Genomic DNA, 15,656 nt, shown 5'->3' with positions numbered 1-15,656 from the left:
GTGAAATGATCTGACTTTAACTGTTTGACACACTCTTCTCAGGTACAGCAGTCACCTTCTTGTCCTGGTTGAGGAGTGCACGATACAGATTCGCCAAGTGGTCCTTATATATGCTGTCTAAGACGCCAGGTTTACCCATCAACACGCCAATGAGGGCAGCTGATGTAAGAATGTGAGCACGAAGAGAAGGGGAAATGCATGACCAGTTATTGCATATGTATGACAGACCCTTTGGCGTACACTGTCTCCCATAGCTCTACAAGCATACTTCTGCCCATGACGTGGACTATTATGCTGCCGAGATATGACATGAGGAGGTGAAATCCACCAAAACGGACGATTACTTTTCCTAGGTCTTGAGAAGAAGCTAAAATCTCTGCTGCCTTGATGTACGAGGGCTGGTTAAATGTTACTGCACATATTCTTAAGTTATATGTTTTTCACATTTATGACTGTGCAAAGTATAGTGCCGTGTAGATAGTACTCGGATTGGAGGGGTCTAAATTTATGATGGGCAGAGTTTCAATTCTCGTACTGGTCACTCTGCATGGCCACTTTCATGAAACCAATCCATGAAGGACAAAGCTCATATTGCTCAGCTCAAGATGTATATCTGTTCACGTGAGCCACACTTCGGTGTTTATACGAAGCCATTCCAACAATATTGGCGACAGAAATGACCTGGTCTACTAGCAGAGATGACATGGCTATTGAGGTGCATTTCCTGTTTGAAACCTTTTGACTTTTGCCTTTGCGACAGTAATTGGTACTAATGTGTCTCCATTTTCAGTTCCATCTAACATTGAGTACTCTTCACGGTTTGCACACTGTCAGTCTGATGGAAGCAGCCATATGTGTGCATGTGTGTGTGGGTGGGTGGGTGGGTGTGTATACATTATGTATAAGAAATATTTAATTATTTAATGAAAGGTTTATTTGTACTGACATGTATTACAATAGTGCTTTTCTAGTACAGACATTTGATTGTATTCATAACACACCTACTTTAATACAGTGAGATAAATTCGAAATAATGGCTATTTTGGACGCCATTTTGGATTTCGGAAAGGGCTCAAGTGGTTTTACTGCCACTTGTGTGTTTCAAAATTTATTGATAAGTATTTTGTTGAGTTGCTTATGCTGAAAAACATATATTTAGAAATTTAAATTTGGTATTTGGGTTATCTAGTTGCACAGTTATAAGAAATTCAGGAAATGGCAGCAATTTTGGGCGCCATTTTGGATTTCGGGAAGGGCTAAAGTGGTTTATAGCTACTTGTGTGTTTCAAAATTTATCAACAAGTATTTTATTGAGTTCCTTATGCTAAAAAACATATATTTAGACATTTAAATTTTGTATTTGGGTTATCTAGTTGCAAAGTTATTAAAAAATCAGGAAATGGCGGCCATTTTGGACGCCATCTTGGATTACGGAAAACGCTCAAGGAGGATATACGAGGACTTTTAGTATGTTATTCTAGACATATTCCTGGAGCTATACTGAAAAAATCAGCTTGTTACCAAAAATTTCCAGGTTTAAGCCTATTTTGACCTAATGCTCTTGGCCTATATACAATATTCAGAATATAGTATCAATTCTTCAAAGTTCATAAAAGATTTTGTGAAATATAATGCACGCAATATTATACAAATCATATAACCTGCGCAAAGGCATGGGGAAATAATAATAATAATTATAATAGCTCGTTCTTATATAGCGTTTTTCAGGACCGGAAGCCCTCACAAAGCGCTTTACTGATAAGTATATTATTACCCCGGTCATTGGATTCAGGCTTACCTGCACACAATGTATGCACACCAAGTTTTGGGGATAAAAAGTGAAAGTAATGTAATTAAAATACATAAAGCAATTGATAAATAGGAGGTCATGACGTCACCAACTGATATTCAAATTCGCAATTTGTGTAGTGATTTCTATTGTTCCATGGTTTTACATACTTTTTCAAAAATCCATAACTTTCTTATTAATTATCCGATTTGGCTAAAACTTTTTTTTATTAAGTTGTCTGATTTTTCTGCTTCTATAGTAAGTAAGTTATTTATGGAGTGGACTTGCCCTTAAAGAAAACGAAAAACAACATTTTGATGTCCAATCCTTAATATCTTGATAATCAGAAAGGTGATCGGCTTGTAAAAGCCATGGGATCCCTGACTGACCTAAAGGTTTATAATTATGATTATAGCATGTGCTAAATCCAGATTTTTTTTCTTCAGAATCTGAGGCAATGTTACTGAGTCACTTTATTAAAGGGGAAGTCTACCGTGACTCTAGGTTGGTTTTGATAAAGCATAATATTTTATCCAGGGGGGGGGGGGGGTAATTGTCCTCGGAAGGGGATGAGGTTGTCCAAGGGAGTAATTTCTAGGGAGGGATAACTGTCCTCGGAGGTCGGGGCTACTTTTCTGAGGATAATTTTCCAGGTGTCGATTATCCAGGGCGTAATTGTCCCGATACGTTCCTATGGGTATATAGAATCAATACCATCCCCACCCCCAATATACACACATACCCTCGAAAAAGAAATGTATACAGTTACCAATGCCGTCACACGTGACCCCGGCATCTTCAGCATGCCCACAGTTGTGGGTTAGGTAAGCTCTGTGTTGACAGAAAGCGATGTTTGACTCAGATCCCTCGCAAGTCACATCATCCAGCATAATTTCCCCTGTGCCTTCGCCAAAGTTTGCGTTGGTGTTATAAGCAGAAGCACGTGGATATCCCAGTGTGTGACAAACGACGTGGGCGTCATCTAAATCCCAACCGTCGTCACAAACTGTACCCCATGCACCTTGGTAGTAAACCTCAACTCTCCCTTCAAAGGATCCACTTCCACCAACCAAACGGGTCCTCAGAGGTTCTGTATTGATTAAACAATAAACATTAACATTAGCATTTCATTCAAATGATCATCTTTAAAAATACCCCAGTCTCACCAACGAAACCTACGCCAGGCCGAAAAAGGAGTAAACTTCACTCACAAGAAATTGCAAAGCCTCAAATGGCCAAGAATCTGTTGATTTGGAATCGGTTTGGCCGTGTGACTATAGTATCCAGTAGGGTCACATTCAAGCTTGACGTCGTATGGTCACTTGATATGCATTATCGGACTCGTGAGTCAAAAGCAGGATTTTAAACATTGAAAGTATGAGTTGTCCTGTAATAAATAATAAATAACAATAATAATTGTGATTTATATAGCGCATAATAATCATCGAAGGTAATAGTCTCCGCGCTTTACATTTTTACATTCATACAATTTTCAATTATCACACACAAATTACATATAAGGCCTAAATTATTACATACAAATTATCGATAATTGCATTATTACATACAAATTACAAATTAAATTACATCAAATGATATTCCGCTACAACAAATAATAATTACTTTTAAAATAGATAAGTTTTGAGAGCAGTCTTAAACATTGGAAGTGAGTCAATTTTTCTTAATTCTAAAGGTAGATAATTCCAGAGTACAGGAGCGGAGAATGAAAATGCTCTGTTGTCATATGTCTGTGTGTTAGTAGGCTGAACAGAAAGAAGATATTGTGAGGAGGATCTGAGGTTGCGTCTTGGTGTGTACGGATGAACAAGTTCTGATATGTAGTGTAGAGAGATGTAATTCTGAGCTTTAAAACATATGTGCTTATAAAACATAATTTAACCCTTATTGCACAGCATGCCTATATAGCGACAAAGGCGTACATTTTGTACGCATTATTTAACCAGTCGAAGAGACAAGTTTCTTAATACAGCCTCTAATATACCTAAACCCTAACCTTAGGGGCACAGCAGTAAGCATCCATGCATAACGGGCGAAAACCTATTATCGCTGCCCTTGAAATATTCCTGAGTATTTGTTTTTCTTCCAATTGAAGCAATGGTCATGGATTTTCGTAGAATCAATATCATTAATAAGTATGTTCATATTTATCTCCCAGCTGGAATGAATCACAATTTGAAGTGTCGGTGGATATTCTGTTTTCAAACCTAATCATTTTAACAGGAGATTTACATTGCGAACAAATGTTCATATCATCGCTCACATATTTGTAACAATTGCTAAGGCAGGAGGCGCGGTGTGTCAGTGGTAGAGCAGTGGTCTTGTAACAGGGAGGTCCAGGGTTCGAAACTAAATTAATGCATTTGTGCACTTTGGTAAGGCATTAATCCTCTTTAACAAGTCCCTCGGAGAGGACCTAAAGCCATCGGTCCCTTGGTTGCTTATTAACAAGCATACACATGCTTTCTTAGCAGTCAGGGAAAGTAAAAAACTTTAACGGACCAGTTTTTCTATACTCATTTTCCCCAATAGACTGTAGTGTTATAAAAACCATTAAAGGGCAAGTCCACTCCAAAAATAACTTACTCTCAATAGAAGCCGATAATATAAAGGTCCTGTTTTCCCCATAAGAATCTTATTTCTTCACACCAGCATCCAAGTTAGATGACAGTAATATGTTTTTGTGTGGATGCACTAATATTAAGTAATTTCTGTCAGTTCATGAAAAATGTGAATTTTGTATAAAAATCAATAATCATTAATAAACAATATTCAGAATTGGTGTCAATTCTTCAAATTTCATAAAAGATTTTGTGAAATATAATGCACGCAATATTATACAAATCATATAACCTGCGCAAAGGCATGGGGAAATCGAGTTTTGGGGGATAAAAAGTGAAAGTAATGTAATTAAAATACATTAAGCAATTGATAAATAGGAGGTCATGACGTCACAAACTGATATTCAAATTGGCAATTTGTGTAGTGATTTATATTGTTCCCATGGTTTTACATCCTTCTTCAAAAATCCATAGCTTTCTTATTAAGTTATTTATGGAGTAGACTTGCCCTTAAAGAAAGCGAAAAACAAAATGTTGATGTCCAATTCTAAATATCTTGATAATCAGAAAGGTGATCGGCTTGTAAAAGCCATGGGATCCCTGACTGACCTAAAGGTTTATAATTATGATTATAGCATGTGCTATAAAATCCAGATTTTTTTCTTCTTCAGAATCTAAGGCAATGTTACTTAGTCACTTTATTAAAGCGGAAGTGTACCGTGACTCTAGGTAGGTTTTGATAAAGCATAATATTTTTTCCAGGGGGAGGGGTAATTGTCCTCGGAAGATGGTGAGGTTGTCCAAGGGAGTAATTTCCAGGGAGGGGTAATTGTCCTCGGAGGTCGGGGCTACTTTTCTGAGGATAATTTTCCAGGTGTCGATTATCCAGGGCGTAATTGTCCCGATACGTTCCTATGGGTATATAGAATCAATACCATCCCCACCCCCAATATACACACATACCCTCGAAAACGAAATAAATACAGTTACCAATGACGCCACACGTGACCCCGGCATCTTCAGCATGCCCACAGTTGTGGGTTAGGTAACCTCTGTGATGACAGAAAGCGATGTTCGACTCAGATCCCTCGCAATTCACATCATCCAGGATAATTTCCCCTGTGCCTTCGCCAAAGTTTGCGTTGGTGTTATAAGCAGAAGCACGTGGATATCCCAGTGTGTGACAAACGACGTGGGCGTCATCTAAATCCCAACCGTCGTCACAAACTGTACCCCATGCACCTTGGTAGTAAACCTCAACTCTCCCTTCAAAGGATCCACTAATTCCTCCAACCAAACGGGTCCTCAGAGGTTCTGTTAAACAATAAACATTAACATTAGCGTGTGCAGCATCAAATGGTCATCTTTAAAAATACCCCAGTCTCACCAACGAAACCTACACCACACCGAAAAAAAGGAACGAACAAGAACTCAACGCAACGTCTTTTGTATGGTCAGATGTGAATTTATGTGATTAATTTTCGATTTTTAATTCAAATCTCTAGAGATCAACGATACAATCATTTACAATAACACAATTAGTATATTCTGCTTTGATTTTGGAGATTTACTAAAGGAATAAAGTGGGAAAGTGTTAACATTGTTGTGACTGGTCTGGTGGTCATTGTATGTGTCAGGTCATTACAGTCCCATACTTTCATCTACGGCTGGTGAAGTATACTTGAACTTATCAACTTTTGGGAGTTTCACTCCCATAAATAACATTCTACACCCATTCATGGCTTCTACTTTTGTGCATGTATATCATTATCTTACTGTATATTCACCATTCATCAACCTCATTTAAACTGATTTAGATTCTACATATTTGACTACAACTTTCAAAATGGCGCCTGGTCCAGACAAAATGGTGCCATTCATCGACGAGAGCTGATGTTACAGGCAAGATTACAACCAACCAAACCTTCCGAAGATCTATTCAGGAAAGTTCAGAAAGAGCTTGCTTCTTTGAATGACACAATTGAACAACAAGAGGGGCGTATTCTTGACCTTGAAAAGACAGTCGAGACAAAATCCAAGGAGATTGTCGCACTGTCTTCAGAGCTGTAGAATCTGAAAGGGGAGATAATGGATATGTAGAGGACGGGAAACGAGCTTGAACGATACTCAAGGTGGAATTGCATCCGGCCCTTCGGCGATCCTGAGAAGCAGGAACAGAATACGACTGATATTTCATGCGCTCTTTTATCTGACCACCTGGTCAACAGTTACAGATTAGCGCATAACTTTTTGGCGGCTCGGAGAATGGGGTCAAAGGAGAAGGGGCTTAATTCCACTCCTTCTCTATCACATCCCTGCAACAACCAACGGAAAGACAATAACGCGAGGAATCACGGAACTGTTATTAAACATGGGTTTTAGACACTTCTCAGAAAAGTGTTAGGGTGCAATAACTTATGTGTGCCTTTTTTTTCTGACATATTTTTCCCCTTCATATTCACATCAATGTTCGTTTAAGTTGGTGTTGTTGTTGCTGTTTTTTATGAGAATATGCAATGTCCCAATGTTTATTTTGTAATTTACCGTTTAGGGATAAGAGTCTTGTAGCTATCAAGATGGAGATGAAGAAGTTAGTAAAATATATGATGTTAATTCTATTAATAATATTTCTGATATTCATGTTCCAGATTTTCCAAAAACAAAAAGGAATTAAAATAGCCCATTTGAATATAAGAAGTTTGAAATATAAAGTGATAGATTTGCATGGATTCCTTTCTGATAACCCGTATGATTTGTTAAGTTTGTCAGAAAATGGGTAGATGAGAATGTTTCAGACCTAATAATACCTGTACGTGGCTAAAAAATTAAAAAGAAAGGATAGAGGAGATAAAGGTGGTGGTGTAGATTGTTATATAAAAGATAACATGAAATACATTAGAATGTCAGATTTACCCCAGTCGTAAAAAAATAGGAAAAAAATAGGGGAAAAACAGGGAAAAAATAGTCCCGAAAATATATTTTTTTTCTATTTTTTCCCTATTTTTTTAAAAGGAAAAAATAGGGAAAAAATAGTTTTGGAAATAGGAAAAAAATAGGTTTGAAACAATTTTTTCTATTTTTTTCCTATTTTTTTCCTATTTTTCAGACGTGAAAATAGGAAATAAATAGGAAAAAAATAGTGTAGAAAAAAGTGAAGAAAATAGTAAAAAAAATAGTGATAACTAGGTGCTTAGTGAACAGTGAAAAATAGTGAGGAAATAGGAAAAAAATAGTGAGAAAATAGGAAAAAAAATAGTAAGAAAATAGTAAGAAAATAGGGAAAAATAGTAAGAAAATAGGAAAAAAATAGTAAGAAAATAGGAAAAAAATAGTAAGAAAAAAGTAAGAAAATAGTAAGAAAATAGGAAAAAATAGTAAGGAAATAGGAAAAAAATAGTAAGAAAATAGGAAAAAAATAGTAAGAAAATAGGGGAAAATAGTAAGAAAATAGGAAAAAAAATAGTGAGGAAATAGGGGGGGGGGGATCACTCATCCTTTACTTTCATGGATTTCTCAAGCACTACCATCTCACACATCCAGTCAATGACTCTGTACATTCAACTAAATCATACAGTGCAAACTTGATATAAAGAGATCAGTTATACCTGAAATGACAAGGTAATTTACCAGCTTTTGGGGGTTAAGATTTCTTGGTTGCACATGACCTCATTGTCAAAAGTTTCCACTGTAGAATAGTCACCCTACTCCTACATCTCTTTTCTCTGCATCAATGCACCTACTCAGTTTGCCAAATTCACTTCATCCTTTCAGTCCAATCCATTCAGTAGAACATTTAAAATAGTCAATGGGTATATGGAAAATGTTATACAGTCCACTCCTATTATAACAAACATGGATACACCAAGATTTTATTATCAGGCAATTCTCATCAATCCCAATTTTAAACAAACCAATGTGTTCAGTAACTTGAGTATAACATGATTTCATTTTAACAAGGAAATTGGCTTGGTCCCGAGCACCTCGTTATAATGGCAGTGGACTGTAACAAACAAAAAGAATAAAAGGGAATGTGTCAAATAAAATACATGTACTTTATTTTCGAGAGGTAAACACAATGACATGAGTTTAGTATAGTATGTGTGTTCATATAAGCAAATAAATAAAAGAACTTAACTGATATTTACAATCTTTGGTTAAGTACTGTAGTGTACTGTTGTAGTAATAGAGTTATTCATGGTTTGCTATGATTATACTCTAAAAAAAAAGAAGACAAAGGCGACTGCGTCTCCTATATGCCTCCGCCTTAAAACAAATATCATCCACCTAGAATGTAGCTTTCTTTTTTTGTTCAAATAAAGTATTCAGGTGAGTTTCAGGACTATTACTGAGCCGATGCGGATATGCCAGGCGATCACAAGCTCTCTCCCTCACTAGTAACCAAATAAAGCAGTATTCTGGACATGAGAGTGTTGTTTTCTGTCTCTTTTATTACAATTTAATATTACAAAGTGCTCTTAATAATGTAATAACATTTTAAAACGTCAAGAAAATCATGACAAATAATAATTTTTTCTCGTTTTTTACAAAGATAACAAAATAAAATAAATCATAAAACAGATTTTTCAACAATGCATGCATGCTTTATAGTACAGTTGACATGTTACATAATTTTCTCAATCTCAATTGAACTGTCAAAATCTTAATACAATCATCATAATCTAGAAACACTTACTACAAAATCAATGACATGTCATGTCATTGAGATATATATAAACAAGAAAATGACAGACTTACATGCTACTATTTTCAAATAGTATACCATCATTACCATGTATCATAAGTAATGGTCTTATGGTCCTTTATCTTCACAAAATGCAGGCACTCATTGTGTACACACACATGTTGTACTTGCCTATGAATCTCAATGATTAGACATAAGAATTACATAATAAAATGGAAACAAATACTAATGTAAAGGATACAGATGTTGGTCTTGCTGTTCACAGGCATCTAATCAAATGGTGGTTGTACGTTACATGTACATTGTAGCTTGATTAGTTTCAATGGACCTGTAAAGATATAAATGAAATGTGAGTTAGGGGTTAGAATAATCATGCATTGGTACATTTATGAACATGCAATTAATACTTAGTACAAGTATTTATGTATTTCATAATGAAAAATTCAAAGGCACAGAACATGTGTGTACAAAAGTATGATAGCAAAAAAGATGCCAGGCTGACGACGAACGGATGGTGAAACAACGGAGTCATCAAAGAGCTGTCAAGGTGCATGAAATGTAAACCACTCAGGTAGGCAATTAATTAGAGTTATTTTATTCTTAGATATATCGGGTGAACATACATAAAATAAAACATAAAACACAGAAAAGAAAATAGTAAAGAAACAATTTTTTGAAGAAAAAAATTAAAAGGAAAGAGAAAAATAATGTAGATCTAGGTAGAACTTGTGCCACCTGCAAATTATTGTTCTAGCATAATGATGAGGTAAACTACTCTAATATTTTGATGTCAGATCTTAACTAACAAACATGAAATAAATATACCCAAACAAATTATCAACAATAGATTTAGATTTCTACTTAGTAAGGACATACCTCGCAGACGTGCAGACACACTCTCGGACTTGGAAGACTTGCTCTTCTTCTTGCGTGGTGCTTTAGCAGGTTGTGTTTTCCGATTCCTAGAAAAAAAATTTGAGATACAATTTAGCCTAAAACCACATCAAAACATTATATCATGCAAGGCAATATAATTGACAGACGTAGTAATGGTAAAAAATCTGAAATTTCTACGTGAATTTATTGTAATCACGTTTGTTTACATTCACTCATTCACTAACAGACACTACGTACTGCACTTGGGGATTCACTACACTTCACTCAGCAGTACATGGGAATATTGATACGTAAAATAACATTCTATAAGCCTACTATGTCTATGAAGTAGCATTATATTCAACAACAGACACAATAAAAATATATATATCATAATATAAGTAAGTTTCAGAAATAAACGTACCTTTTCAGCTGTTTTCTGGGGCCAGTTCCGCTCGTCGATGATCCGTCATTCGACAACAAACACGTTTCTCTACGAGTGGGACTAGTAATATTTTGAAAATTTGTCGGGCTCATTTTCTTGGGAAGAATAACTAAAATGGGATAAGGAGGCATCGGAGTATGAGGAGTCACTATCTCTTGATGAAATTTCATCGCTAGAATAATTGCTAGAAGACATTTTGGTGTGATTTGGAGACGTTTGATGAACGAAAATCAGTAAAAGTCCGATGCGCACAGCTGTGCCAGTGGGGACAAAAAAATAACGGGTAATTTTCAAACTACTATATTTTTGTAAATAAAATCAAGAATATTAATAAAGGAACAAAATTGAAATTTCGTACATTTTCTTTTTACACATTGTTTATTTATGGTTATCTTTGAGCTCATTGCACTATTCAATATGTGACCCCACAGCTAAAAACCACCAATAAGTCGCAAAATGAACAACAGAGATAATGGCAGGAGAAGCGGGCTTTTTTAATAGGATGACAGTCATAAACAATGAAATATGCAAGTTTAGAAAATAGACAAAACATAGTTTACAAATTTGTATCATGTCATAAAAAATGTAAGTGCAAAAAATAGGAAGAAAATAGTACTCGCAAATAGGTAAAAAGAAGTCTGAAAAAGATAAAGGTGAAAAAATAGGGAAAAAATAGTCTGAAAAAGATTAAGGTGAAAAAATAGGGAAAAAATAGTCTGAAAAAGATTAAGATGAAAAAATAGGGAAAAAATAGTCCTATTTTTTCCATATTTTTTTGGAGAAAATAGGTAAAAAATAGTCTGGAAAAAGATGAAGGTGAAAAAATAGTTTGGTACTCGAAAATAGGAAAAAATATAACTATTTTTTTCCTATTTTTTAAAAAAAATAGGAATAAAATAGTCCACAAAAGTTGAAGGTGAAAAAAAATAGTTTGTGCTTGAAAATAGGAAAAAAATAGGACTATTTTTTTCCTGTTTTCTTATAGGAAATAGGAAAAAATAGTCTGAAAAAAAATATAGTTGAAACAAAATAGGGAAAAAATAGTTTGTACTTAAAAATAGGAAAAAAATAGCCCTATTTTTCCCCTATTTTCTTGAAGGAAATAGGAAAAAAATAGTCTGACAAAAAATAAAAGTTAAAAAAATAGGGAAAAAATAGTTTTTACTTAAAAATAGGAAAAAAATAGCCCTATTTTTTTCCTATTTTCTTGAAGGAAATAGAAAAAAAATAGTCTGAATTTCCAGAAAATAGGGAAAAAATAGGGAAAAAATTTATTTTCGCAACACAAAAAACTACTAGGGTATGTAAGGATTTCGAGTTAACGTGGCTTGAAATAAATAGTATAAATTCTTCTTCACTTTTTGTAGGTATCTTATATATCAAATTCCAAGACTGCGCTTGTAAAATGGCGACTGGCTGGAATGCTCCCCAGTGAATGGCAAATGTGCATATATTGTCTGCGGGTAAGCCTGAATCCGATGATCGGGGTAATAATATATCTGTAAAGCGCTTAGGCTCATCGTTGTATCGATGTATTATGCGCTATACAAAAGAATTTACATGTTTCAATTCAATTCAATTCAATTTAATATTTTTTTAAAAACCGGAATATACTCAACATTTCATATTACATGAATATATAGAAACACACATAGTTAAAATGTTTACCCAGAATATAGCATACAACAAATTAAAATATTTAAAAAAAGTCCCATTTCTTGTTCCAAGAGTCAAGTCTATCAAAACCAAGAGCAATTTGTTTTTTAATAGCACAACTTATTTGTAATTTTATGATAAAGTGATAGATTTCAGGCAATATATATATTATTACATCGGCAGCAAAAGAGATAATATTTGGCATGAAGAATTACAAAATTAATTATGACTAAAGCGGGATCCTTGATACCAGAATTCCATCTTTATTGGTAATAATGAAACTGTAATGCATTTCCTTGTGCAGTATATTTTTCTGCGCTTCTGATCAAAAGGAATCAGCAATTCTACAATCGTAAAAAAGATTTTGAAGTGTCTCGTTATCATTTTTACACTAGGGACAAAGTTTTGAATCAATGACATTAATATCAAAAATATTTTTTTTCAGAGGAAGATATCGATGAAGAGATTGCAATTGCAAACATCTTGATTTAGTGGACAAGATTGCCTTGAAAAAAAATGGTAAATGGTAGTCCAATCCAGGTTTGCCTCATTCATATGCATGGCCATTTCGTTTCTGAATTTGGTGTCTTAAAAGTTCGATTGACAAAAGCTTTTGAATGAATCTGCAAACTTTACTAGCTTACACATTTCATCAAATAACTCATTCTGCAAACTGTTTTGATTCACTCTATCAACAGTATTTTCGATATCCCCCCCCCCCCCCCTAAGTAGATGGGATTGCATGAATAAAAAAAGAAAATCCATAAAATTATATTTTACCCCAGGGTACTTTTACAATGAACTCATTAAAAATGAGTATATTACCATTATCATAAAGTGAATCCTTATAGTATAAAATACCATTGTTATACCAGTTGTGCTTATACTGAATATTGTTCTTTGTTTTGCTGGAGGAGTTATTCCAAATAATCTGGTCATGAGATTTATTAATAGCTGTTTCATAAGCAATTGAACAATTGAACACCATAAACTGACAGCATTCAGAACAAACATATTGTTGATTTTACCAACGCATATCTCGGACTGATTCATATTACGACGTCATAGGAGATTGCCACCAAAGGGCCTCAAATCGTAATCAAAGAAGATTTTCTTTTTGCGATAAGAAGGAATATGGCGCATACGAAGCCCTACCTCCGAATAATCACCAATGATAGTGAGTCTCTAGTAACTTTCTCCGGCTTCCTAGACCAAATTAATGTATAAACCACGGTATCGCGCTCTTTAATGAATTGGGCAGGGGTCAGTACAGGGAGAACTGAAAGAAGAAAGATACGTTGGGAAAGGCCAAGAGATTTGATAATTGGAATTAGCTCTTCAAATGCCTTAATATTCTAAATATGGCATGTAACAGCATAGAAATCGAGACGGATTTTTATGCCACATGTTTGTGTAGTCCCATATACATCTTTCTGTTTACAGTGCTTGTAATTTTACTGAGACTGGGCCAAATTTCTTATCGTTTTGGTAATTCCAGAACCTTGCAGTTCACCTTTGCTGATCGATTTGACATCGTTTCTTTCGCAATGCTGTTGCATGACCAAAACTCAACTTTATATTCAAAATTGAATTTTAAACATTTCCATGATTAGGCAAAAATTCCTAATAACAATTAAACAAATTATTATTTTTTTTTTTTGACGAGTTAGTTTTCACTTCATATATTCTTTAGACCATTTGGAATAATAATACCAATACAAAATTGGAAAAGTGGCTTTATTCCTTATGTTATCTATTGATTTGATAATTTCTTATGTATTTCTTCGTTTTGTTTAATTTATGTATTTTATTTTTGATGTTGTTTTATTTTAATTTTAACTATTATTTAACTATTTTGAAACCCAACATAAACACCTAAATCAAAAACAAGACCCAATAACTAATTTTTTTATCTCTTTTGTGGAAAAATGAGATTTCTAAATGTTTTGTACTCAAATCGCGAAGATGAGCGATTTTCGGGCTGACATGCAAAGGCAAAAGGTCACGTGACTTTGTAACGGTTGGTCCGATCCTCGAAAAAATTATTTCAAAAAAAAAATCGCGGGGGGCCATAATTCCCCCCCCCCCGGCCTTATTAGGGTTAAACGAATCAGTTTCATTGGCTGTCTGCCCCTAACAACAAAGAAGAAGAAAGACTTTATGCTGATCATCAACGAAACGGAATGGTGAGTAAAACTCTGTTTGTTGCTATGGCTGGCAGCCAGTGACTGTTCATTGCTTGGTTAAAAGATTTTACTGTGAAAAAAAATCAAAGAATTCAAAATTACCCGAAATGCCCTCTGCACTATCGGTCAGCCGACATTGCCCAGCCGTAAAAAGTCTTTTTAGTTAGAGGTAATATAAATGGCTTGGGAAAATAGTGTGTTAATTTTTGATCCTGTGACACACTTTTAACCAATCACTGAACAAGAATATGGAATGACGTATATAACCTTTGTTATATCCTGCATACAATTTTTTAAATTTTTTTTATTGGTGTGTCACATGATAAAAAAAAATAAACTCATTATGTTCTAAAGCCGTAAATAGTACCTCAACTATTTTAATGAAAAAAAAATTAGTTTTTGACTTTTTATATTTAACAAATATACCCTGCCTTCTTTTCGATGTATGTTATATAACTATGGGCCTCGTTCACCTCTTGCCTATAGTTTCAACCAGACCCTCTCAAGACAGTATATATTGGTAAACTATACTACCAAGCCTTTTAAAGCAATTTTCTATCCTGCAGATTTGCCCAATCAGAGGCCTAGGATCTTTATATAGGTATATAGAATGAAAAATGTCATTCAGAATTAATACTACCCCACAAACACAAACAAACACACACACACACAAACACACACACAAACACGCGAACACAAACACATGCACGAAAAAGAAATGTATACAGTTACCAATGCCGTCACACGTGACCCCGGCATCTTCAGTATGCCCACAGTTGTGAGTTAGGTAACCGCTGTGTTGACAGAAAGCGATGTTCGACTCAGATCCCTCGCAATTTACATCATCCAAGATAATTTCCCCTGTGCCTTCGCCAAAGTTTGCGCTGTGGTAAAAAGCCGAAGCACGTGAATATCCAAATGTGCGGCAAACTACATGGGCGTCATCTAAATCCCAGCCGTCGTCACAAACTGTACCCCATGCACCTTGGTAGTAAACCTCAACTCTCCCTTCAAAGGATCCACTTCCACCAAACAAACGGGTTCTGAGAGGTTCTATATTAATTAAACAATAAACATTAACATTAGCATTTCATTCAAATTATTTATTTTCTTCTCCAGTCACACCAATTACCAGGCCTACACCAGACCGAACAAAGGACCGAACGAGAAATTGCAAAAGCATCAAATGGCCAAGAATCGGTCGGTTGGTGTCGGTTTAGTATTGGCTTGGCGGTGTAGTGTCACTTTCCAGCTGAACATCGTACGGTCAAGATAAATTATATACATTGGAAAGAATTGTAAGATTGATAAGCTTTGTACCGTAATTTACAAACAAAAAATATTAGTTGTAACTCACCAACAGCATAATCACATGCATAAACAGAAGCAAACCAATAATTCTGAATTCATCAGGTTCCTTCAT

The 15,656-nt window shown here is 34.9% G+C and overlaps 2 protein-coding genes across 2 annotated transcripts; both read right to left on the bottom strand.

The window, feature by feature from the left end:
* Positions 1-16: 16 nt before the first annotated feature.
* LOC115923243 (deleted in malignant brain tumors 1 protein-like) lies at positions 17-15,656 on the bottom strand. Its single transcript, XM_030983654.1, has 4 exons — positions 15,626-15,656; positions 14,966-15,286; positions 2,559-2,879; positions 17-159 (listed from the first exon to the last, which is right to left on the bottom strand). The coding sequence occupies exons 1-4, from the start codon at positions 15,654-15,656 to the stop codon at positions 17-19; spliced, it is 816 nt and encodes a 271-aa protein (XP_030839514.1).
* Positions 8,880-10,679, bottom strand: LOC115923069. Its single transcript, XM_030983253.1, has 3 exons — positions 10,371-10,679; positions 9,947-10,032; positions 8,880-9,398 (listed from the first exon to the last, which is right to left on the bottom strand). Exons 1-3 carry the CDS (start codon positions 10,559-10,561, stop codon positions 9,340-9,342), a joined length of 336 nt encoding a protein of 111 aa, XP_030839113.1. The 5' UTR covers positions 10,562-10,679; the 3' UTR covers positions 8,880-9,339.

This window comes from Strongylocentrotus purpuratus, unplaced genomic scaffold, assembly GCF_000002235.5.
Source record: "Strongylocentrotus purpuratus isolate Spur 01 unplaced genomic scaffold, Spur_5.0 spur5_scaffold_13, whole genome shotgun sequence".
In the NCBI taxonomy this organism is placed as follows: Eukaryota; Metazoa; Echinodermata; class Echinoidea; order Camarodonta; family Strongylocentrotidae; genus Strongylocentrotus; species Strongylocentrotus purpuratus.
This window is presented reverse-complemented; position numbering and strand designations above follow the sequence as displayed.